The following is a 26,323-nucleotide window of genomic DNA, read 5'->3' on the forward strand; positions in this document are numbered from 1 at the left end:
TTTCATTTATTTATTCTCAGGCAATTCAGGATGCTTTCATATATTTTCATATATTTGTCATTAATTTACTTCCACAGAAATTTTACATGACTGTTTTTCACCTACTGTATGACCTTGATAATTAGACTTTTTTTGTCACTGTACCTTTATGATTTTGTATGCAAATGACACCTGGCATAGTTCACACTCTTGTTCATTAAGTTCAGTAGGTATTTAAATCTAAACATTAGATTTACACTTATAATTTGCTCATGGCTTACAGTGTATTGAATTTATGCATTTAATCCATTTCCATTAGAGGGTCAAACCTGTGACCTTGGTGTTGCTAGCAGCATGATGTACAGGAACACAGTAAACATGAACAGCCCTGTTTAAACATTTTCATGGCTCTGGCATCAATGCTGTGATGGTTTCTGAATGACTGGGGAGAGAGCTGAGTGTTCAGTGTTTGATTATGGTTACACACTGTAGTGCATCAAAAGAGCAAGAAAATACAATTTTTTTTTTATTTTTATTTTTTTAACCATAGAATTATGCACTGAATTACCTTTTCCTACTGTCAGATTTGTGCATCAGTATGATCAATGGGAAAGATGTTAAACAAGTTTCTCCATCGGCCTTGAGAGGTATCCAAAAAAAAAAAAAAAAAAAAAAGGACAGAGTTTGTAGTTTTCATTGTATGACCAGAATCTGAATTAATTTCTCGTACTGCAGCACTGAGAATGAAAGTGATTTTTTTTTTTTTTTCTTTTTTTTATGATTCATTTAATTTGTTTTCCTGTGTTGCATTTTGTGAGATAAACTTAATAACACACCTCAGCAGTCACTGTATGCTTTACGGGTTTCTATTTCATATCAAGATTAACTTGGTTGAGTGTTTTAAACAGTAACAGGAGGGCAATGAACAAAAGAAATGCTGTGCATACCAAACACTGTTACACCGAACAAGAGTTTCTCACTTATTGTGTTTAATGACCTTGCATGGGTTCTAAATGTATTAAAGCATTTCATGTCAAAAGCAATGAGCTACAGTACATACAACTTTGTATTTTACCCATATTTTATATATATTTTTAAATATATTAAGAGCACTGGGTCTTAATTAGTTTGAGGTGTTCTGTTCTGTCCTTTTGTCCTGCAAACTGATACAAAAGGATAGTTACCCCAAAAATGAAAATTATGTCATCATTTACTCACCCTCCAAACATTTAACACCATAAATGTTTACTTTCACTTTTGATCAATTTGATGCATCCTTGCTGGGGAAAAAAATGTTGAAGGGTAGTGTATATATAATAGACTGGAGGTCGCAAAAACTCCATAAAAGTAGTATAACAGTACAGTCCATTTGAATTTTTGGAAAATCTGCATGTTCTTCTGAATTTATGTGCCACAGAAGAAAAACAGGCATACATTTTTGGAACAATATCAGAGTGAGTAAATGATAACAGAATTGACATTTCAAGGTGAAATGTCCTTTGAAGATTCATTGTTGGAAAATAGAGGCTGGTTTCACCAAGGGCCATCTCAGTCCCATCTGAAGTCATGACCCACCATTTCATAAAATTTCACATTGAATGGCCTATAAAATTCTCTAAGCTGCTCAATGACTTCCTGGTCAATCTGAACATGAGTTCTGCCCTTGGACTTGCCCAGACAGCGGGGCTGGCTGCTGCTTTCCGGCTTCTTCAGGCACGGGAAGCCTTTCGTTCGGTTGAAGTAGAAGTGCTTGTCCGTGATGATGCGTTTAAGCCCTAGGAAATCCTGCACCCGTCCAAGCTCTCCGGCCGGATCTGTGATCAGGCGCTCCCCACTGACAAAATGGATCTGCGATAGACGGAAGTATTGCAGCCAGTTCTCCAAGTGTAGGATGTACATGCCTATGCGGATAGCATTCCAGGAGGTGTCCACGATGCCTTGACTCCTATTCTTGAAAGCTAGTTCCTCAAAAGAAGGGATGTCTGGCTTCTTCGATAGGGTCTGTGTGTAGTCGGAGATTGCCCTCGTGACAGGGTTCCGCACTACTGCGATCAGCTTTGTTTCACGAGACATGCTTGAAATGCGCCGCGGTGCCTCCCGTGTCACAAAGTAACTTGGTGTTTTCTCCATGGTGATCTGGCTGTCCAGAGTACGTGGCATAAGGCCCCTGTGAAAAGACAAACAGAAATATTCATCAAAATGAATGTATAACGTAGGTAAGGTTCACAACATCGGCTTTTCCATGTAAGCCTCCTACATTAATATTGAGACTCTTGGTAAATATGCACAAAAACTGGATTTTTAACACACACACACACACACACACACACACACACACACACATATATATATATATATATATATGAATGAAAATATAAAATGTATTAATAAAATACAAATAAATAAGAATGATCTTTTAATTATTTTACTTTAATTGAAACAATAATAAATACTTACCATGAAGCAAATATTTACATGCAAGCATTTGGCAGATGTGTTTATTGAAGGCAACTCGCATTACATTCAAGCCATTATCATCTTTTTATGCATTCCCTGGGAAGTGATCCCATGACTTTGCTGTTGTTAATGCAATGTATTTATTTATATATTTTTATTTTATTTTAATTTTTAATTAATTTGCTTTAATTAAAGCAATATTTAAATATTTAAAATAAATATTCTTACCCTGAAGGAAATATTTCGAAATATTTATTTTAGCATTTGGCAGGTCCTTTTGTCCAAAGCTTCTTGCATTGTGTTCAAACTATAAATTTAATGCATTAAAATGCATTACTCATTTGTGTTACATTAAGTTAGAGGAAGGTAATAATTTGCATACAACAAATGGAATAACAGAAACTCTTTTAAATGTCAAACATAACAGCAAACACTAACAGCTTATCCCCTTTAATAATAATAATAATAATAATGATAATAATAATTTCAATCTACTTTCTCCTTTAAATATTCTCCCAATGTTCTCCATACCCAGTCGTATAAAAAGCATGCTAGGAAATAGAAATCCAAGTTGCTTAAAAAAAAAAAAAAATCAATAAACAAAGAAATCAGTTTAAATTACAATTTTAAGTTGATGTAATGATCAACATTATGTCAACAGAACTCAAAATAATATTTCAATCAAAATAATATTTCCATATAATGCAACTTTAAAAATTTCAATTAAATCAACAATTTAGAATTGCTTGTTGCTTTAATTTAAGTCGTGGTAACTATTGCTATTATTATTGCTCATACTTAGCAGAAGTACAAAGCACAAACCCAAGCATTCAAGTTCAGCATGCGACTCCCTATTCATGTCCCTACAGACATGAATGATACATCAAATTGTTGGAGTGTGCTATTGCTTTTCAAAGCAGTCTGACATTTGGCAAATAAAACCAGGACAAAATTCTATATGAAGGAGGAACCACACTTTTGACTTGAGTAAGCAACCATCTCGCAATAACCTAGCAATCGCTTAGTAACATGCTAAAAACCACTCACCCGTAGTACCTTAGCAACCACATAGCAACCCTGGCATTAAACCATTGTGAGTTTTCTACAAGAAAACACCACTCGCATTTCCTCAGAGAGTGAAAAAAATCTATTATATTTATTTGAGGAAACTATATAAGCAACCCTGGCATTTTCTTTTCACAGCCTTGAGAGGAAAAAGCGAGATAGCTTGTGGAACGTGGTCACCCCTCACATTAGTGTAGACTCCAGCATGACAAATAGGAATTCAGTTACAGAAAGTGACAAAATAATCAGAGCACACACATGAGGTTTTAATACTCGCCAGCAATATTTCTAGTCTCTTATCTCCCAGGTGAGTGTGATGCTGAAGGGTATGGGGAAATTATCAAATCTCAGGCACATCCTTTACTCCTGCTCATAAATCACCATCACCTGCATTACAGATGCACAATAGAGAGAAAGGCTTTGGCAAATCTGGGACATGTGAAATAGGTCATTATTTTCACAAGTTTCTTCACGAAACCATCGAGTCCAGCTTTAGAGTTGTTCTGACTTGAACTGATGAGCTACATAAGGTGATATATCCACTTGATCACAGTTCTGTTGTTGTAGCAGATAGCTGCTGCCCCGTCAACCTCTTTGAAGGAGCGAGTGTATTAACGGTGCCGTAAGCAATTTTTATGGAACGGCACGCAGAAAACTTCCCTCTTACCTGACAGATATCACTGAAACAGGTGTCTTGAGAATTCACACTCATCTCTGCGACAGCCCTAGGCAGGAACACTGCTATCTGAATGCAGGATGTTATCGTTTAGCTAGTCAGAAGACTCTGAAGTGTTAAGTCAATTTGAGTGTTCGGCTTCGCTGACATTTTGAATAACAGATGGTAATTCGCCATTGTTTCTAGATGCATGTTATTGTTATCCATGCATACTTTCATTTTCAAACTTTGTTTTTTCTTTCAAGCGTGTAGTTTTTAATAAAAAATATCATAACTGGATCTTCTGGAAAAATGGTAGACTTTTCTCTTCGTTGAAACATGCTGTAATTCAAGTACGAAGTATGCTGGACTCCAATCTTTCCATCAGCATAAACCCCATCTACTGTATTTCTTATAAGCGACTGCAAGCCTTCATTAATTTTTTTCCTTTTTTCCCCTCATTAATTTGTTTCAATCGGATGAATGTCACAATAAGTAAGAAAAGATCTGCCGCTACTTCCATTACATCACAACTTATTATAAATGTTAAACCTGATGAGAAAATCTTACTGTTTAACGAGGTTACGATTTCCTATAAATTGATGTGATTTGTATGTAAATGTAATGATTCGGAAGAAAAGATCTGTTACTACTTCCATTACACTGTGACTTAAAATTTTGCTAAAATGTCACTTAATGTGTCTAATTATAAATGATCTCACGAGAAAACATTACTATTTAATGAGGTTGCGATTTCATATGAATTCATATGACGTGATTGATATGAAAACATTTTTTACAAAACAAACAAAATAAAAGTATGCAAAAAGGTCCACTTCTAATCATAACTGTCAGAGTGACGTAAGCATATAGGTATGAATGAAACTGCATACATTCATGCATGCACATTAGCCACCAATTTGTTGAAGTGTCCTAAAAAAATTTTTAGTTTTTTTTTTCACTCAGATTTACACAAATATGTTGGTGCTGTGACAGTGCCAGTGGATGGTGCACATTAAGACTGTGATTGTTTGATACATTGAGATATAAGCTCAAACATGGATTTTTATAAATGAATTCCTTCTCTGCAACATTCCTGTGCTTTCTCCATCAATGAATAAATAAATAAATAAATGAAAAATCACACAAACATGTGTGCTTTTTCAATGAGTCTTGTTGAATATTTTTGTACAAATGTTCCCCACTAATGTACTTTTCTATATGATTGATCAAGTAAACTTGTAAGGTATCAACATTAGCTAATTAATGAGAAATTTGCTACATTTACAAATCCCTCATATTTTTTTTTCTTCTGAGACAGTATTAAGCCAGAGCTATAAAGGAACTTTTTATGTGATTACATCAGCGTTCATCCATTAAATTGAGAATTACAGCTATAAGACCGGATTAGTGAGGGCTTAAGAATTTAAATCTTAGTGAAAGACTGTAATAAAGATGGAAATTATATTGACCGTCTTGCTGTATGGAACACAGGGGTCAGAGAATAACCTCGGGTTTGCACAAGTTGTGACTCATCCCCCATCCATAATGGGCTTTCCTAAAGCAGGAGTTTCTATACTTTACCCCCATAGTTCTGAAAGTATTGATCCATTTAGCTTGATTTAAAAATGGTGTGGTGCTGGCCAGGGTGTCTCTGTTAGCCTTAGCAGTTCAGGGCCAGAGGCAGCCATTAATCTTGCATATGGTACAATGGAGCTTCACCCACTAAACAACTTAACTGTGTGTTTGAATGCATAGCACCAATCACAGACCCATACTGATGCAATGCATACTTGAGTTACATAGTCAAACTTGTATTACTTTCCAGACATCCATCAAAAATGCACTCAGAAAAAAATATTTTTTTCTGACTCTCTTATTTTTGTAACACCAGACTTCATTTTCCTTGCAAACTCTTACACTTTTTCATGCATCGCTAATGGAGAGTTTATGCTTTATTAAACTCAAACAAAGTGAACTATAATTTTTCCTCAGTGAATACTGATTTTTATTATGTGAATATTTGTGTGAAATTATTATTAAATTGCACAGAAAAGACGTTTCTTTAAAATTGCGTGTCCTCTTTCAGTATTTGTTAAAAGAAACTCTTCGGTCCAAACCCCAATTTATTTAATGTTTGTACCATCGCCTACCTCTGTATTTGTGGTTCTAAAATTAATTGCATTTTCAAAAATCAAAAGATGGCACACATTTGCCAGTCTGCATGTTATCACATCACTGATGTGCCTCTCATCTGCTGTCTTGAGATGGGGGCAGGCAGATGCTCTGTTGCTTACATAAGAGTCTGGTCTTTTAGAAGAAAATTCATTTAGCAAGAAGAGTGAAGGCTAAGTTAGCTGAAAGCTGGAATAGAAAGGTGCTAATTGCAAAGTGGTGCACAGAAGCGTACTGTTGGGTGCACAGTGAAGACTAGCCAGAGAAGTAGCCATAAGTGGAAAAAGTTCCTGGCACTTTGTAAAACATTTTTTTGAAAGCTTTGATTTTTGTGTCTAATGCAGACACGAAACTCGATGGTAACAAGAAAAGATTGTGTAAAGCACTAGAAGTAGAGGCTTGTTAAAGCTTCATTTAATTTTCACTTTCAATAGAAAATAAAAATAAAAATCATAATTTATTTAAGGAGCTCTAAATAATGCCTGAAGAAAGCTGACTGTTAGTATTTTCATTCATCTCAATGGTTGTTAGTCAGCTGGCACAGGACTCGCCAGAAGTACATGATTTAAAATCTTCTATCATGGGTGCTCAGTTCTGGATACCTGAAGTGTTTTTGAGCCAATCATCTGAGCCACAATGCGATGTGACTAATTATTCACAGGAAAATTATGTCATGATGATGCTCAGCTGTGACAAGAAGAGTGGCACTTTTAAGAGTTCTCCAGAATTACTAAATCTGCAACGATACAATGAAATATCACCTATAAATATGTTGCTTGCAAAAAAAAAACAAAAAAAAAAAAAAAAATGATTTGAATATACTTCAAAATCAGATGGTGTAGTTAAAACCATGGGCTTGTTTCCCAGAATCATTGTTAGCTAACTACATTAACATTTACATTTAGTCATTTTGCAGACGCTTTTATCCAAAGCAACTTACAATTGGCGGATACATAAAGCAATTCTTCTTAAAGAGGCAAACAGACACAGGAAGTGCTTGTAATACCAAGTTTTAGGCATTGTTCAAATAAGTACAAGCTAGAAAGTGAAGGAATAACTAAAGAGAAAGAATTTTTTTTTTTTTTAACAATGAAGTCAAGTAACTATGGCAAGTTCTGCTGTTACCAAAATGATTCAACCATTATTTCTCCCACTACAGTAGAGTGACCAAGCACCCTTATTTTCCTGGATATGTCCTGGCTGGGATTTCAAAATTGCCTTTCATACTTGTCGAACATAAGGACTAAAAAGTTGTTTTACCAATAGCGCCCCGGCATTGTACATAATTGACCAAAAGAAAGCCAAACTCAGACATATTAAGCTACTTAAAATCTGGGCCAAGACATGTCGACATGTACGGAAAACGCATGCTAACTGGCCATTAACCAACATTTGCCCATTGTGTTTTTTTTTTTTATTTTTTATAACACTAATTAGCATAAGAATAAAAAGACAATCTAAAAGTAAAATGTGTACATAGAGTCCCGAAAGTGCCCTGTAATAGGAATGATCTTAATAGCAACAGCAAGCATGGCAAAAATGTAAACATTTTAATCACTGGCATAATTCCTCTGCAATTACAAAATTAATAAGCTTATCATGGTGCAGCAAAGGAAACATTTTTATCTTTTCCTATTGAATTAACTTTGAAGTCAGTCTCTTGCAGAATTAAAGAGAATTAATTCCTAATTGAATTTCTATCACATACAAGTAAGACATAAAATCACTGCCAGTTTGAAACCGAACATTCCTAGGGGAATGTTTCATTGAAATATTAACTTCAGCCCTGTATTTTTCCAAACCCTTCGTTTATTAGATCACTATGTCTGTAGACACAGGTCCACATAATGGAGCATATCCTGATGTCTGGTATCTCTGGCTTTCCCTTTTAATGCAAATTGACATTCTAATTCATCAGGGGGCTTAGGCACTACTTACTGCCAACAGATCCACCACCTCAGAGAAATGAGAAATGACATCAGGCAAAGGTCTGATATTACATCTGAAAGTTACAGTGCTGTTAATTGTTTGCCAGAGCACAATGTACTCCTGTTGTCTTTTCTGCCAAAGAAAAGTTTTCAGAGAGCCAGGCAGCTCTTATGATATGTCTGGAATCTGCTGACAAGGTCGTGAGAGCTCTGGAGAACAAGCTCTGTGAATTGCATCAGCTAGAGTCATATTAATACCACCAACCTAAAGTTATCCTCTCAAATTAAAAGTCTCCTGCAGGCCTTTTGTCAGCCCAGGCATCTCTATTCCAGGGCCATATTGTGACTTGGACGATAAATGCAAAAAAACAAACAAACAAAAAAAAAACACAACTGTGCCAGGCGCAAACCAATGTGCCGTTCCAACTGAGGTCATTGATTGATTTAAAAAAGACTTCTGGCCAACTTGCATGCTCAGATGACTTTCTTCTTTCTTGTATAAAGTGGCGCCTTTGTGTTCCACACATTGCAGTATGTTGGTCTATGTTTGTGTATGTTTGATGACAGTGCACATTTGCAGTAAAGGGACACAGGATGCCAAGGACCTTTAAGACAGTGTTTACCAACCACGTTCCTGGAGGCCACCCAACACTGCATGTTTTCTACAGTAATGTCACACCTGATTCAGATCATCAGCTCATTAGTTGAGACTCGAAGACCTGAATTTGGTGTCTCAGACAAAGGAAAGATGCAAAATGTGCAGTGTTGGGGGGCCTCCAGGAACGTGGTTGGAACCACTGCTTTAAGAAACCATCTAATCTTATTCTACTCAGGGACGATTTGAGGATTTTAGCCTATTAAGACTATAAGATGATGTGGTTCTGACAACTTTTGTAAATAAATTAATATTGCGTCTGATTTCACACTGGCGCAATATTCATAAAGCATTTGGGTGAGAGATACTGTACAAATGAGGCGCATCTGTGACAGCGAGGTGCCAACGTGATCGCATTTGTATTCATACGTAAAGTGTGGATTTAGTGTTGGATTTACTAATAGCCTGCACACTTGCAGGCCCTCTTTTGCCATTAAAAAAACTACTGTCAGGATTTACTAAAGACACACAGTGAAAATTGCATTTGTTGGAGTTTCCCTTTCAAATGCAAAATGTAGAGAGTAAAATTTAAATGAATCATGCAAGGTGATTTACTAAGGTTTGCACCTCAGATAAATAAGAGCCTTAACAGAATAACCAACTGGACATTAACCTATCATGTTTCAAAAGCGGCCAAATAACTGAGACTGCATTACTGTCGGTCACTGAAGCCCTGTAGATTCTGAAAGCTGATTCCAAATCATCAGTTCTCATTCTGCTGGATCTATTTGCTGCATTTGACACTGTGAATAATCAAATTATTCTATCCACTCTCTCATCACTGGGCATCACAGCAACTCCTCTTCTCTCATCTCACAGGTAGGTCTTTCAGGGATGCCTGGGGAGGGGAGGTTTTCAAAGCACATCAACTGGTCACAGGGGTTCCTCAGGGATCAGTTCTTGGACCCCTCTTCTTCTTAATATACAGTACATCACTGGGACCCATCATACAAGCACATGGTTTCTTCTACATTTCTATACTTATGATTCATCATACATGCTTTATCTTTCATTTCAAATAATCCAATGGTAGCTGCAAAGATCTCAGGCTGCCTGGCAGACATCTTGGCATGGATGAAAAAACATCACCAGGAGCTAAACCTGGCAAAGACTGAACTTCTCTTCTTCTCTGCCAATCCGAATCTAGATTAATCAACAATTACCCCATCAAGTTTGGTCAGAAATCTCAGAGTAATCTTTGATGATCAGCTGACCTTCAAGGACCACATTGCAAAGACAGCACGATCATGCAGATTGCATTGCACAACATCAAAAAGACCAGGCACTTCCTAATGGAGCATGCTGCATAACTTCTTGTCCAGGCCCTTGTCATTTTTTAGTCTTGACTACTGCAATGCTCTAATTTCTGGACTTCCATCATGTGCAATCAAACCTTTACAAATTATTTAGAATGCAGCAGCATGACTGGTCTTCAACAAGCCCAAGACAGCCCACATCACACCTCTCTTTATCTCCTTGCACTGGCTACCGGTTGCAGCTCACGTCAAGTTCAAGTCATTGATGCTTGCATATAGAACAGCCAAAGACTCTACACACTCCTTTTCCTCTCACTCTTACGAATCTACATCCCCTCCAGAAGCCTACGTTTGGTAAGTGAGTGATGCCTCATGGTACCATCACAGAAAGGCACAAAATCACTTTCCAGAACATTTTCATTCACCATTCCTTGCTGGTGGAATGATCTTCCCATCTCCGTCGAATACCTGACAATATTCAAGTGATAGCTGAAAACTTTTAAATATGTCTAAAACTGTGCATATGTTAATATTTTTACGTTTCAGATGCAGTCAGTATGTCCATTTTGACTTGTAAGGAAGCCCTATGTGCTAGAGAGATTGTCACCTATAAATGGGTGATGTATTTAGTGCATATCTTTCTTACACACTCTCCGATAGCACTTAATACAACAAATGTAAAAGCATTTTAATGACTGGAAAGTAAAAGAATTGCAGACAGCTCCTGCAGCCGGTGTTTTAAGCAACTGTGAAGAGAGACTATAAATTAGGTCTATAACAACTTCTCTAGATTATTCTAGATAGTGCTTAGATTCCACTTTGATTCTACTACATCTTTCTTTGTCTCTCTCTGTAATAGTTAGATTTGCAATTGCTTGTTTGGCTTATCTGTGAAAGAATGTGACTTTGACTGACTTTGCAGCTCCCTATTATATATATATATATATATATATATATATATATATATATATATATATATATATATATATATATATATATATATATATATATATAATATAATACTTAACATTATCATTATACACTGCTCTGATGAAACCTCATGAGGATTTTTCAAAAGTTTAGACAGACCGGGGAGTGCAGTGCAGCTAGAGTATAGTCAACTTTGTGCTTTGATTGCTGTTTTATGGCGTATTCTTTTAATTTTGTATTCCTGAACCTTCACTTGAATTTGGAACTTGTAAGTCCAGCATTTTGATCCTTAGAAATGTCTACCAACGTCTGATGAAAAGGTCAGTTTTGGACGTTCAGTCAATATGATATACTAAATGCCCTCCTCATGCTGTGTGAGCAGGACTGGGAATAAAGTCTGTTTTCTTTTACCCTGTGCTTCATGCTTTCATGCACGTAAACACATCCGACTTGCCTTAACAATTCTATACATATAATACCAGGATTAAATGTGTGAAGCTATTTGTACTTCCTCCCTCTTTTGCATTTTAGTCCATTTATGTGTGACAGTATACTGAGGATTGTTTTCAGCATGCTGTCCACTTCCTCTACAGAACCTGCTATAGAAATCTAATGACTCAATCCATAGGCATTAAATTTAACATGGGCATATTTAGATAATGTATGTATGTTCGGAGTATCTGCAGTATTGTATTAACTTAAGCTTTGCTTAAACCTACGTATGCGATTATTAACTGGGCAGTTATGCTTCCATTTCTGTCAAATTAATCTAAACCTCATTGTGCTAATTAAAGTGCTTTATGGCAGGACCGAGGATTGCTCAGCCATACTGGTGCAAGTGCTGATCTGATTAGTATTTCAAATGAAAAGCATCAATCACCATGACAAAGCTGCAGGGACATACGCTCACAGCGATTTATACAGCAAGCCTCATTTCCTGTCCGAGTTCAAATACTTGTCATCCCTGACACTCTTAATGAGCCCATCCCAGTTAACAATATCCTGTTCCTAGGTCTTTGCAGTGATGAGGCTAACATCAATGGCTTCATAGTTTGCTTTAGAGTTTAGTCAGGAGCTCTTTTATGTATTTTATCATGCAGTTTCACACCTGATTTTGTGTTTCATTTGCACCTTCATACAGTATGCTAGGAGTTGTATAAAGTGGCAAGACATTTGTCAAAAATGTCCCTTTTATATGAATCTGGTTTTCTTATGTCTTTATTTATAAGCTTTTTTTTTTCTTTTTTTTTGTCTATTTACTGTCTATTTTTGTCTTTTTATAGTTTTCAGCTATTTGTAACATTATACTTAATTCTTTTTAATTTTCCTACTTCATTTTACTATTATGTTTAACCAAGTTAATCTAAACTAATGACTGTATTAGAGTAACAGTAATCAGAGTCATATTGTTTGTACAGAGTATCATAGTTTGCTTCAAAGGGATTTTGATCATAGATTATTGATCATATCAGTTTGTCTCTTATGGCACATTTTAATTAATTAATTAATTATTATTTTATTATTATATAAATTGTGTCAACAGAGCATCTGCATGATTTCCAACATGTTAAGAACAAACATTGTTGAAAAGTGTTGCAGGAAACATTTAGAAGTGGGCAGTTCATTAGTCTTGCATAGCCAGACTTTTTAAAATGGCATAAACTTAGTTTGCAGCTTTTTCTGGCCAAGTGTTGCCCACTTAGACAGGAAGACAGCAGCCAATCACAGTGGGTTTTATTTTTATGTGATGTTTAGATGCAGGTTTTCTCTGAAATAATATAAATGACAAACCAAAGAAATGAGAATAAATGTGTGCATACTTTGAATGCATCGATTAGCAGTGGATTACAAATATACTTAATTATTATAAAATACCTGAGATGGCTTGAAGAACACAGATAAACCATATGTTGTTGCAGCTGAGTGTTTATTGTCTTCATGTTAAATCATTCAAAGCGTTTCTATTTTCTTTTTGTTCAGTCACAGTGATAGCTGGATGCCTTTGTCCATATTAGGGATTTCCTGGAACACCATAAATTCTATTACTTCTATGATGCATATGTGGAGTTTCTGCATGAGGACGCCCTCCGGCTTCCAGTATGAATGAAACAGGCATTACATGTTTTTATAGTGCTCAATAATGACCAGTCCATCCTATGTATATATGTGTGTGTGTGTGTGTGTGTGTGTGTGTGTGTGTGTGTATATATATATATGAACTGAACTGAAAACCATGGCTAAAAAACTGAGGTATATATTGAACTGTGGGGTAACTGTATCGTTGCATCCATATAATATTGTATGTTTACCTTCAGAATGAAAGTGTTTCATCAATATTGCTTTGTTCTGTTGTGCAACACTTACTGAAGTTTTAATTTTGTGCTTAATTTTTCTCATAATTTTTTAAACACTGTGCTAAAGCATAAATCAAGTCTATTTCACACAAGTCTACTAAATATCTTTCCACTGAAATATATCTACTTGACTTGCTCAAGTGTTTCAAAACAAAGGCATTTGCATCAAAACTGTAGCACTACTAAGCTGGATGTTTTTGGCATATCCAGTGATTAGCTCTTCCACAGAAGATCCACTGTATTGACTCTTTACACAATTTCTTTTCAAAGTAAACTCAACCCTGGATTCCAAGAAGTTGCATAGCACCCAACCAATCAGATGTGTGATTGCATCAGATGGTCTGGGCCTGGTGTCTGAGGCTGAGACTAGAAATGCATGTGCCTCCTGATGTATAATGCATGGCTCATTGGGATGCATGTTTGAATCCAGTATGTACCTCTTTTCCCCCCCAGTAGTTTCCTGTCTCTCTACTTGTGCTGTAATTTCAAGCCTTTAAGTTTTTTTCAAGATCTGAGCTAAATTATCCATTTTTGTTTTCATTATAGATATTTAATTCATGCAAAATTTGTATTTGAAATAAAAAATTTCAATATTGAACAAAAAACATAAGTACTTGAAATAAACCATTGAGCTGTTAGCCGTGATGTCGCAGAAATAGAAACCATTCAAAATAAAATAGAATCCCGTCACTGGTGGTGTATTCATCTTGGCTGGTTAGGAACAAAAAACAAAAAACAAAACCTCTGATTAACATGAAGATACCTTTTTTTGTGTGTGTGTGTCACATCTGGTGAGGACACAATGTCATACTCTGTGTCACTGCCAGGGGGAAGTTAATCAAAAGTATTTATGTGGTTTACCATAATTGTCGAAACTTTAAATCGATTACCAGTCACATCTTCATTTGCTGCAATGAACAAAGTCGCATAACCTCTGAACAATGATCAGATGTATTTTTGAATTTCAGTACACTTCCAGGCCTGGCAAGATCTAATGTCTTAATTCTGCCACCACTGTAATACAGATCATGAATATTTCAGCTGCTCAGATTTTCTTCTGGGAGGATGTCAGACCATTAATGACCAGTCAGCAACAGGAACTCGCCTCAGAGAAAGTCTATTAAGAGTTAACCATGAACCATCCACACATACATCATACTGTGGGTGGAGGTGAACAGTGCTGGCAGTAGTAATGTGACTAAAACCAGCACTTGAATGAATAATATCTCCTTCAGTATGACACCTTAAAAATGTGTTATCATTTCAGCCACACATTCATCTTAGCCCTTAGTTTTTAATTAATGATTTATACATGCTAAAGCTCTGCTAGACATTTGTCAACACAACATTTTCAGTGTGCATTTACAAATGACTCCCTTGCCCTCATAGATTCATCATGCTATGTCAATCTGTAATTGCAACATATGAAATTAAACAATAACGATCTGATGGTATTATTGATCTGGACAGAAAGAACGTGAACAATTAGTCCATTGACTGCCCTGAAATAGACTGCAAGGCTGCTGCACGATGATAAATTAACTTTACCATACACCTCGCTGGGAAACGGTGTATTTTGATTCAGAGTGGAGCGTCTGCAGCCTTCATGTGTAGTTGTTCAAAGAACTCCTCAACGGAGACTATAAAAAGATGAAAGGTCCCAGACTTGTCAATCTCTAAACTCATTTTTGTTGGAACTGAAACATCTTTTGCTTCTCAGCAGTGCCACAGTATTTTTGGTCTCCTTTACTTCAGACACATCCCTGGGAGGAGGAGGAGAGCTCAAAGAGGCAATGTCTCCTGGATTCTGGCTTCAGTTCAGAGCATGGTGGTCCAACGCTCATATTGCACAACATTACACATATATGAGGTCAAATACAACCATCGTATCTATAGATGTGTCCCAGTTCGCAAATAAATTGTGTGAGCAGTGTGTTCGTACTTACTGAAAATGTAAGAAAAAAAAAAAAAAAAAAAAAAAAATATATATATATATATATATATATATATATATATATATATATATATATATATATATATATATATATATATATATATATATATATATATATATATATATAAAACAGATGACGCACTTAACAAATAATTGAATCTGCTTAACTGTTGGAGTTGTCCTTATGTAGTGGAGGGGGAGGGGCTATCAGACTGTGCTGCTGGATAATTAAATAAAGTGTATTTAGTGCCTGCCCACTTTTTTCAGCGGTGCTGGTTACAGAAGTACATATTTTGGTTGTATCTGTAGAAACAATATATTTGACCCACTCAGTTACGTCATTTGCTGTGCTTCACGGAATTGGGTGTAGCTTAAAAATGTCTTTTGCCGTGCTTTGCTCCCTGCGACTCTCTGATTGGTGGAATTTTCTGTATCATGGTAAATGATAGTTTATCACCAGGAATTCTGTTGTTTAATATGATTACTGAATGAATGCGGACAGATTGGTTTAACAAAAGCAGATACAATTTATTAACAACCTCTGAGCTCACAAGAGGTCTGTCTTGAAAGATTTATGCATTATTTTGTTAAAATGAAATCCTACTCATTATATCAGTGATTACACTATTTGATGAGTTTATGGTGTTGTTGCTTCATTATCTCAATTAATTTTAGTCTTGTATCAGTGACATTGTCAAAACACAATATGCTATTGTTCATTTCGAAACCACAGACAGAGTTCTGCTCGCTTCAGAAAGTTGTGGAAGTGAAAAGCAATCATCCGATAGGGAATGGGCCTGATCCACCCACAAGTAAAATGGATGGCCTCCCAAATCTGAGGCCGGCAAACTGCACTTTCTCTAGTGAGTTTTTTTTTTTTTGGTTAATTGTGTCAGTGTTTCAGATTATTGTAATTCATTGTTGGGTTGCTTCCAGAGTGTTATGTATTCAAACAGAAATCCAGCTATGTATGCTTGTGTCATGGCATGCCAGCCTGGTGTAAGTTTGTATTCGGGTTACTTGCCTCCTCAGAGCTATTTTTCTCACCTAGTTTAAAGGGTTCATTGCAAAGCTGCAGGATATAATGGGAACATTACCATGGAATAATGAGAAGCAGGCTTATGCAGTATGTGGCAGAAATGCAAATGGCTAGAAGGACACCTGAACGCAATGCCGAACACCTGCTTTTCATCTCATACATGATCCGTTAAAGGTGTGATCTAAACAGAATTTCTTTGCAAATTGTCACTTTAATGACTTTATACAACAATGAGATGTTTTTTGTCCAATAGCATTAAAATAGAGGCCTTAAATAACATACTCTATGTACATACTGTGTTCATTTTTTATTTTCTTGATGCAAGTACTGAAGAGTAATGGTCATAGATGATGTGTACAATGGCAGACACTGGAGCCATTCCCAAAGAAGTCATGACTAAAATGGCATCCAGTTGCGACAAATAACTTCACTACACACCATCTCCCACCGCCATCTTCTCCCATAAGGTGCGCTTGTGAATATGCATTGGCTTGTGAATTGATTTTAAAATGGGAAATGGTTGTATTTATGCAGTGGAGCCTGAAAAAAGTGAAAAATGATATTTATATCTCTCTCTGGTGCCCATATATACGCTATAAAATCTCTTGGATTTTTTCCACATCGATACAGAGTGTTCTATGATGTCAAAGGGAAAAATCCAAACATTTTACTGATCTACAAATAAAAAAATAGATAATAATTGGATACATTAGTATTTCTCTCCCTCACTCCAGCTGTTATTTTCTTCGGTCGAGATGGGCGATGCAGAACATGACTGTTAACCTTAACAAAACTGCTGATGCTCCAAGTTTGATGGGGACTGTTGATGAATAATAAGTCATTTTTCAGATGCATATAATTAATCTGGAGTGGCTTCGATTTGGGCCACTTTAGAGCATGATCTTTTCTCTCCACTCCAGTGTGACTATTATATATTTTGGTATATTTTTGGGTCATTGTCCTGTTGGAAGATTAATCATCTTCCAAGTCTCAGTACTTCAGCAGACTGCAGCACATTTTCCTCGCTATTATTATTATTTCATTTTTTCCCCACAACTCCATTCATTTCCCCTGTCTTCGTGAACTGAGAATCATCCACAAAATAAATAAATAAATAAATAAATAAAAAATAATTCCAATTCTAATATGCAATGTTAGGTTATTATCAAACACAACCTGTAGTGTTAAAGGTTAAAGAGACATTTTCTTTTTCCAAAAAAGGATTTCTTCTCACTATATGAGGGCAGATTTGTAAAGTGTGTCTTTGGTTTTTATGATGTACCTGTTTCCTGGAAATGTACTACATTGGAGAGTATTCTGTCACACACGTGTATTTTCAATGCATGTGAAACTCCTTAGCTGGACTGGTGTTTGCAGGTCATGTTAAAGTGTATAGAGAGGACTTCAGGGGTAATTTACAAGTGTAAAATCAAAGCCGTTAATTTTATTAAATGCATGAAGTATGCATTTAGTTGCTATTAGTAATCTACAGGTATATGCATAAAAGCAAAGGCATGAATTTTATTAAATGCATGAAGTATGCATTTATTTCTTTTGTGTAATTTCAGTTTTTTTTTTTTTTTTTTTTACTTTGCATTACAGAGTAACACAAAATGTGTGAAGTGGCGAATGTTTTTTATAAGCCCAGTATATGCACGATTTAATTTGCACAGCAGAGGGCCAGTGAAATACCATAATGTATGATAATATATGATGACTGCTTCTCTTCAAGTATTCTAAGTGAGTCTGAGCACTCACCTTCAGCTCCTCTGCGGTTCTGTGGTTTGTCTCTAGAGTGACTCAGAGCATTCAACATTCATCCTTAATCCAGTCAGTCCCATAATGGACTCCCATCGGCAGACACACTGTCTCAGAGTAGCTCCTATTTACTCGCCACTCTTGCTAGTAGCACTCATGTCTAATGACTAATTTACACTAAAATCACCAAATAAAACCATCTCGGTAGCTTGCTGTTTCCTGCTGGGGAACATCCAAGACTGAATTGTGTAGGTAATTAATGCTACTGGAAGTTCTACAACAATCTGAACCATGCTGGGATTAGCAATTCCCGCTAGTAATGCAGAGGAATAAAAGGTCTCTCATGTGCATGAAGGAATGTGAGGTTTTCCCAGTTAAATAAGCTCTGTCCAACTTTCTGTCCTCGTCAACCTTTCTGACTGTTGTGTTTCGCTGCTCCTTTCCCCTTTGAGCCAATTAATGGAGGACCAGGAGGAATTTCTTGGCTCTAGAAAATGTTAAAAGACATCTCGTACAATCTGAGGACTTCTTAGGGAATCTACTTGAAGGACTTCCAACTATAGTGAAATCAATAGAATTCAGATGCCCTTTTAGGGCAAGATGGTGTGTAGTGCAGAATATTTGTTTGATTTGATGAATCGCTGGAATATGAAACCTACATCAGCAGGCTCACGAGTGTCAACTCGTAATGGGAAAACAGGTTCGCCTACAACAAATTAGGCTGTAAGGATTCTTGTCCATTCTAAAAATAAAGTAAAGAGCATCGCCGCATATGTATTACATTTCTCTCTTACACTTTTTAGGAGTGGCAGAGCACACAAAACTCAACAATTAACGAAATTGTCCAGAAACCTTGCACCCTTTTTTATTATTATTATTATAATTTTTTTATTTTTTTTGCTATGCCAGAGATCTTTTTATTTCTAGCAAGGACTTTGTTGCTTTTGCTTCATCTAGGACAACTTTTAGTAAAAACCCAGGGGTAATCTCAACAACGCTATGTGAATTTAATGAATGGGCCTTGCCAAGACAAAGATTGAAGTAAAGTGAAAAACAAGACTCTAAAACACATTATTAAAGGGCTTTATAAGGAACTTTTGACTTAATCAGCCAATTCATCTTTCTCATTACTTCTGACCTTTATTGCAGCCCTTATTGGTCCTCTTATTGCAAGATGTCAGTGGCTAAAATAAAATGGCTTTCAGCGAGGATTAGGGGGACTGTTTCAGTGTCTTGGCCTCTGTGGCATTTTAATTAACCCGTCCACAAATAGTATTGATGAGTTTCTTAGTGTGAGGATAAAAGAAGCTGAGTATTTACTTGTTAATGTGTGCTTGTGCACATTTTACAGGCATGATATATTGTGTGTATACAATACAGTGTGTGTGTGTGTGTGTGTGTGAGTGTGTGTGTGTGTGTGTGTGTGTGTTTGTGTGTATTTATGTGTATACCACCCAATGTAAGGTTTGTGCCACAGCTCCTCTAAACTAACATTATTGGTGGTTAAAGTAGTATTTACAATGCTAAAATATAATTGTTGTTATCCAAATTCTTTTTATTTATTTATTTATTTATTTATTTATTTAGTTATTTTTTTTACTGTTTTACAAGCAGGGGCGGATCTAGAAAATAATTTTTAGGGTGGCATGGGGTCTATGAGGGGTGGCAACACAAACCAAGCCCCCATGCATAGTTTTGGAGGATTTATGGTCTGACATACACAGTTGTGTTCACAAATATTGTCTATACTTGTGTATACAAATCTATACTGTTTAAAATGAAAAATAAATAACAATATTTCAATATCCATCATGGCACCAAGTCAATACACAATATAAAAAACTTCAACAGGTTATAAATGTTTCTAAACTTGTATCACTAAAGAAGACATGCGGTTCTATTAAAATTACAGGCTACTTAGATGGTATAATCACGTTTAGTGCAAGTTTAAGAGCAACAAAAACGTATGAATTTCTTAACATTAGAAAGAAATACAAACTATTTGATTTTCTGTTATTAACAGAGGTGGGATTGTCTGTAATCACCCAGAACAAACTCTATTGACCATATACTCTAGCAACAACCCAGCAACTGCATAACATGAGCCTAGCAACCACCCAGAATATCCTAGCAACCAACTAGCAACACTTTAGCAAACATCTAGAACATCTAACTGACCAAACCATTGACGTTTTTTAAACAGGACTTTAAGACAAGCAAGCACACATTTGTCTTTCAAACTTTTCAATCTAGTTATTAAAGTTTTTCTTACCATTTTCTTTCAACTGCTTACACACATTTTCAAATCTTTGCCTTTTTTTTTTTGAAAACTGTACACACAAATCCAAGAATTGCACACACAAAATGCAAAATGCCTTACATCTCGTGCAAAATGAAGCACTGCACTCAAAATACCACAAACACGTCTCAAAAGCAAACATTTGCAAACACCTTTGCCATAATGTTAATTCCTGTTAGATTTTTGTGTGTTGCATAGAGAATTGTGTGTTGTGTTTTGCAAAAAGTGTTTTATGAAATTGAAAACAGAGTCAAAGACAGAGAATTAGTGTATGGTTTTGCAGATTTGGTGTGTGGTTGTTGTGTTTGAGTGTCAGCTTTCAGAAATTGTATGACAAATAAAGATTTTGTGTGTAAGCAGTTGAAAAAAACCCCAAAAATGCTTACAATTCAAATACACAGATAACTTTCCTGCCCAGTGAACACTGAGATCAATAACACTGTATCAAAAAAAAAAACTTATAGGATTCAGAAATTATTTTTGCAGCTCAATGTCTATTACAGTATACATAAAAAATCATTTTAATTTTAAAACTGTAAAATAATCTTGCAGTAGATGAAAAGCACTAGAAACGTTCAAATACCAAAGAATTGTATGAACTTGGCATGCACCACAATACAGTACAGTAAAATAAATAAATAAAACATAAATAAATGCAAATGTAGCATCCTCTGCACATTTGGCCAAATTTCGTTACAGTATACAGTACTAGAGCAGTTTCCTGACACAAGACCAGCTATATCTCTAGGCAGTCATTTCTCAGTTCTCAATAAAACATGGTTACAAATAAAATTTGACAGTCACACGCTTGAGGGTGTAGGCCTACAACATGTGCTACAGTTAACTGTACATATAGAATAGTGAAATTTCCATTATCTAATGTACTATACTGTACTGTACTTATACTGTATGTGTAAGTATGAAACCCCTGTGGATGATTAGCTCAGCTCTCTCCTCTCTCCATTGTTAGCATGCAGAGATTCTGATTGGTGTGTCATCAGTTTTGCTACCTAATGTTTAACTTACTTATTGTTCAACTTTTTGAGAAATGTGTCTTTGTTTTGAAAACTGAATGAATGGTTTGGGGGGGAAAAATTGTTATATTAACAATTGAGAAAGCTGCAATGCGACTAGATTCTTACCTAACTCTCCTATTAGTTTCCGTGATCCGCAGCTTCTTATTGATTTCATGTTATAGTTACGACTTATATCCATGATGAAAGTGGTGCGAGCGGTCGGAGAATCGGATCACCAACCAATTACGCAATGAATCTCAGACATATCACTGATATCCGGACGGGATTAGATTTCTCAGAGGACTTCTGAGTTACCTGAAAAGCAGTAATTATCTGATTCACGAACAATGTGTTAGCGAGCTAGGCCGCGCTTGTGGTTTTGACTCAAAAAGAATCTGTTCATAAGAGTCATTTGTTAATGAGGCCGACTACACTGGCACGCTGCGTGCGCATGTAACCATAGGACACAGTTTATTAAAAGACGTGTTTTTGCTATTATTTTGATTTATGACTTAATTACCAGCATAGCCATACACAGACTTTTCCCGGCATCAAGAACTACTGTATAATAGGTTCATCTAACTGTAGTTAACCTATACTCTATTAATAGCCCGTTTTTTTGGCCCTTTGTTTGTTTAGTAGTCATACTGCACCACACAATTCCTTTTCATCTCCGCTTTATCCTGGCTTTTTTTCTCCTTACATCTTTTTTCTCCCTCGTCTTTTTCTCCCCATGTCCAAATACAAGGGACTAGCATCGATCCACATATCTCACAAACACATCCGCTTGATTTAAGCACAGTAGTCTGTGGGTGAGTGGAGTTGCCCCTAAACGAACACCAACAGAGGGGATGTGTGTTTTATTGTGGTTTCCAGACGACCAGCAGACTGAACAAGCCACAATACCTGCTAATGGCTGTAGAGCTGCTCTCACACAGGTATGTACTGTTGGCTTCTATGGATTTTCCCCCTCACGTTTGGACATGGCCCACAGGGAGTCCTCTCTTTCGCTCTCTGTCCTGTCTGAGCTGGGATGTGATGTGTGTGTGTAATTACCGAAGCTGAGCTGCAGGCAGACGCTGTGCTTGAAGAGGGAGGGCTGATATTGTCTCTCAGAGACCCCTACTTCACGGCCCTACCACACGTCTACAGAATCGACACAGACTTCTCGTACAGTCGAACGGCTCCCCTATGGGTATTTGAATGGCAGCCCATCAGTATGAAGGGAAGAAGGAAGGAAAGAGTTGATTTTAATCTGCTGGCTGATCAATATGATCCATGCCTTTCCCTGGCAGGGTTTATGGAAGGTTTACTCTTGAAAGAGATCCATTGGCCTTTATCTGCATATTTTCCCCCTAAAACCGAACACTGCAATCACTCTGTGTCACTCCGCTCTGGGTCCCTGGCCAAAACGCTATCATTCCTGCTCTCTCAGTATGAGTTACTGCTAACATCTCCTTGTCAGCAGTTCGAGTTTTCAGCTCTTGTGTTACTGCCACTGCAAAAAGGCAGTTTTCATCATTTTTGGACCCTGCTGATCTTTCCTTTATGACATTTTACCTATTAGGCAGTTCTTTTTTAGGATTTGTGCAATTTTTAAAAAAAAGTGATTTACCTAAAATTTACGTTTTCTTTGAGTTTGAGTGGCTCTTGAAATTCATATGATTTAATTTAATTTAATATATCAGCAATTTAACAGCAGTACTGCCACACAAGCACAAGCAGTAATGTTTCTTTGTAAAATAAAAACATATTTTGTATAATTTTGTTGAGTAATTTGTTTGGCCAATCTGCATTCCAAGAATGCTCATTTAGTAAAACAGCACTGAAAAAATGGACTAAATGTATCTCTCATTTTGTCTGTGTTCATTCCAGAGTATGTGAGTGGTTTGGTGTGAAAGTAGAGTTTCCCTGGAGCAGGTTTTTAAAATATGGAAGTTTGTTTGTTTGTTTGTTCTTGCAAACAATATTGGAGACAATGTGATTTTTGCTTGGAGCAAGGAGTGGGTTTAGGAAAAATGAAGTTGAGTTGTTTTTTGTTTGTTTGTTTGTAATGTAATGTAAAATCCAAAGTGGAGCTGGAGTGGAGTGATTACAAAACCTTTTAGCAGCAAACGTTAAATTTGTGCCACTTCACACATATTAACTATTCCTGTTAGGATTTTAGTCTATGCCCTGCTTTATGACACATTAAGATTAAGCTTTGACTTCTTTAGAAACTATTTTCATTGTTGGAAAAGAAACATACAGACTAACAGGTCAGTATTTATCTGAAATGCATGTTACTCAATGTTAACTTCATTATTAATATTAATATCATTATTACAGTTGTATAGTACTGATTATCTGCATGACTGAGATTACTAATTTTCAGTACAATAGCACTTTTGTGATAAATTTTATATAGAAAATGTTACAAGTTTTTTTTCTATATAATAGTGTTGAATTTTATATTGCTTATAATGAAATTTCGAATCCAGAATACTAATGTAAAATGCCAGAAAAGAAACCTACCTGTACCAGTCCAATCCTTTGTCATAGTTTCTATCAAAGAAATGTGGTTCAGTCCCAAGAGCTCGAACATCTGGATGAATCCGGATGAACTCCAACACCGCCCTAGTGCCTCCTTTCTTAACGCCAACTATAAGTGCATTGGGCAACTTCTTATTCCCGTATTTTGGCGAATTACTGTTATTACTCTGCTTGTGATCCACCACATCTTGTGTTTTCTGAAAGGCTGAATGTTTGCTTTGGTTGCCAGTAAGGTTTAAGAGAGTCACAGCCCTCGTCTCGTCCGAGATAACTCTCGCTTTCGCTGATATAGTGCAATAATGTGACTTCTGTAAAAGTTTTTTACTCCCCATGTTCTTCAGATGGACACAGCGGTGCTCCTCCAATCTCTGGTTAGGCATGATTGTACCTGAGCAGAAGAGGATGCTGTAGCATAGATACATGAAAGACAAAGAGATAGTGAATATAAAAATAAATCTCCTGTTTAATCTGTTTGATGATGGCACGATTCGGCTGGACAGGAACCTATATGCCATGTCTCCATGGATGAAAAGACGGCATGTTTTTCTCCGTAAGTTTCACTGTGAGGTTTGCTGGCTGTCTCGTGCTCCCCATCAACTCGGACGGCGCGAACTTACATCTCATTTGGGAAAAGGTTACTTAATATTTCCGACCGGAGACATAAGATGACAGAAAGTCTGAGGATAACAGGTATCAATATCAAGATAAAGTTTCCACATGAGCAAAAACAAACGTTATTCCACTGCTCTATAGTTTCAGCGTCACGTCGCGTCGCGTCGCGTCACTTATACGTTCAATCACCTCTTCAGCAACGGACTTGATTCTGTGCTGACATAGTGTTGAAAATATTTAAAGTAATCCTTTTGTTTGACCTGGTAATGTGACACAGCATCCTACTAAATATAATCCGTTTTGGAAATCTCATATTCCAGGTCTAAAAGGCACATTTTGCTCCCAAGTTTCCAACGCGAACCCGCGCAGCGCTCGCCCCGTTACCGCTCAGCTCATGTTTGTGTCTTTCTAAAGTTCTCAAGAGCGGCTTTGCGGCAGGCAAGCGCTCGAGATCAATATTTAAAGACGACGCCTGACGTCACATCATATTTTCATATTCCTCGTGCGTTTGTCTTTTTAAAGGAGTACTGCCCAGCTGCATGTACCATTATACTAAGTGCAATTTTTCTGCTTAAATTCTCATTTGCCCCGCGTTTTAACGAATTGCTTGCGACCGTGGAGTGGATCCTTAATCGATTCTTTAATTATATTAAATTGTTTATAGTTTTACGAAATTACTTCTCCTAGACCATAAAGTAAACAAGTCTCTGCTTAAATTTATTATGTATGAGGTTCTCACACCAGTGGTGTTAAGAGGATGCTGTGTATTGAATATTCAGACTCGTAAAAAAAGTTCAAAGTTAAATGTAATTGCACTTTAATGTACTTCAAGTAATAAGTATTTTTTTGTTAATTTTTAAGCCTTAATTTGTAGATTGGCTTTACTGTTGCTGAGAAGAATGTTGAAGAAAATAAAAACGAAATAACATGCACTTTTGTTCACATGGTTGGTTATATAATAGTATCCATACCCATATATCTATAGTATTTTCACTGATAATCTTAGATTTTTGGACTCCACTGCATGTGTAAACTTTACTATATCAGTATGTCACATACTGAATCCACTGATTTAAGCATCTTTAAATAAAGTGTAGATAGAAATAATCTTTTCCTCTCTCACTGTTTTGTAGTTGTTTGGAGATATCAGCCTCTACTGGAAGGTTAAATAAGGTCAGTGGCACTGGACTGGTGCAAAATCTTTAGTTTTAATATCTCCTGAAGACAATTATCAAGACAAACAGACCCTTAATCCTCATTCCCTAATCTCCTGCACAGAGCTGTATTTCAATGTGTTTGTCTAGAGGAGCATTAATGTTGGCAGGTCTTATTTCTCTTGGAGAGAGAGAGACAGTTTCGAAATGGCTTTGGATGAACAGGTGAAATCCCTACGATTACAATCATCCTCTCAGAGTGGAGGATTTTAATGTCCACATGTCTTAGTGTGGAGTAGAAGGCTTAAAGTGATAAACACATTCGCATTAACATTGCTTGCTTTTATTGGATATAATCCTAAATGGCCTGTAGTTCTGCTTACAGGCAAACAAATCACTTCTAACCTCTGTCATCTCCAAACGCTTGGATGTTGTAGACACGAACTGCACAAGAGAACAAGAGCATTTCCGTCAGCAAATGTCACTCGTTTGGTGTCATTCTGAC

At 36.5% G+C, this 26,323-nt stretch overlaps 1 protein-coding gene across 1 annotated transcript; it reads right to left on the bottom strand.

Moving 5' to 3' along the window:
* Positions 1-967: 967 nt before the first annotated feature.
* On the bottom strand, positions 968-25,078 carry LOC109053513 (heparan sulfate glucosamine 3-O-sulfotransferase 2-like). Its single transcript, XM_042720631.1, has 2 exons — positions 24,035-25,078; positions 968-2,146 (listed from the first exon to the last, which is right to left on the bottom strand). The coding sequence occupies exons 1-2, from the start codon at positions 24,565-24,567 to the stop codon at positions 1,528-1,530; spliced, it is 1,152 nt and encodes a 383-aa protein (XP_042576565.1). The 5' UTR covers positions 24,568-25,078; the 3' UTR covers positions 968-1,527.
* Between the last annotated feature and the right edge of the window lie 1,245 nt (positions 25,079-26,323).

Source organism: Cyprinus carpio, chromosome A3, assembly GCF_018340385.1.
Source record: "Cyprinus carpio isolate SPL01 chromosome A3, ASM1834038v1, whole genome shotgun sequence".
Lineage (NCBI taxonomy): Eukaryota > Metazoa > Chordata > Actinopteri > Cypriniformes > Cyprinidae > Cyprinus > Cyprinus carpio.

Coding starts and splice junctions, on each gene's coding strand:
- LOC109053513 (XM_042720631.1), bottom strand. CDS start 24,567: ATGGCATATAGGTTCCTGTCCAGCCGAATCGTGCCATCATCAAACAGA. Junction 2,147..24,034: donor AAAGGATTGGACTGGTACAG/GTAGGTTTCTTT, acceptor GTCTTTTCACAG/GGGCCTTATGCCACGTACTC.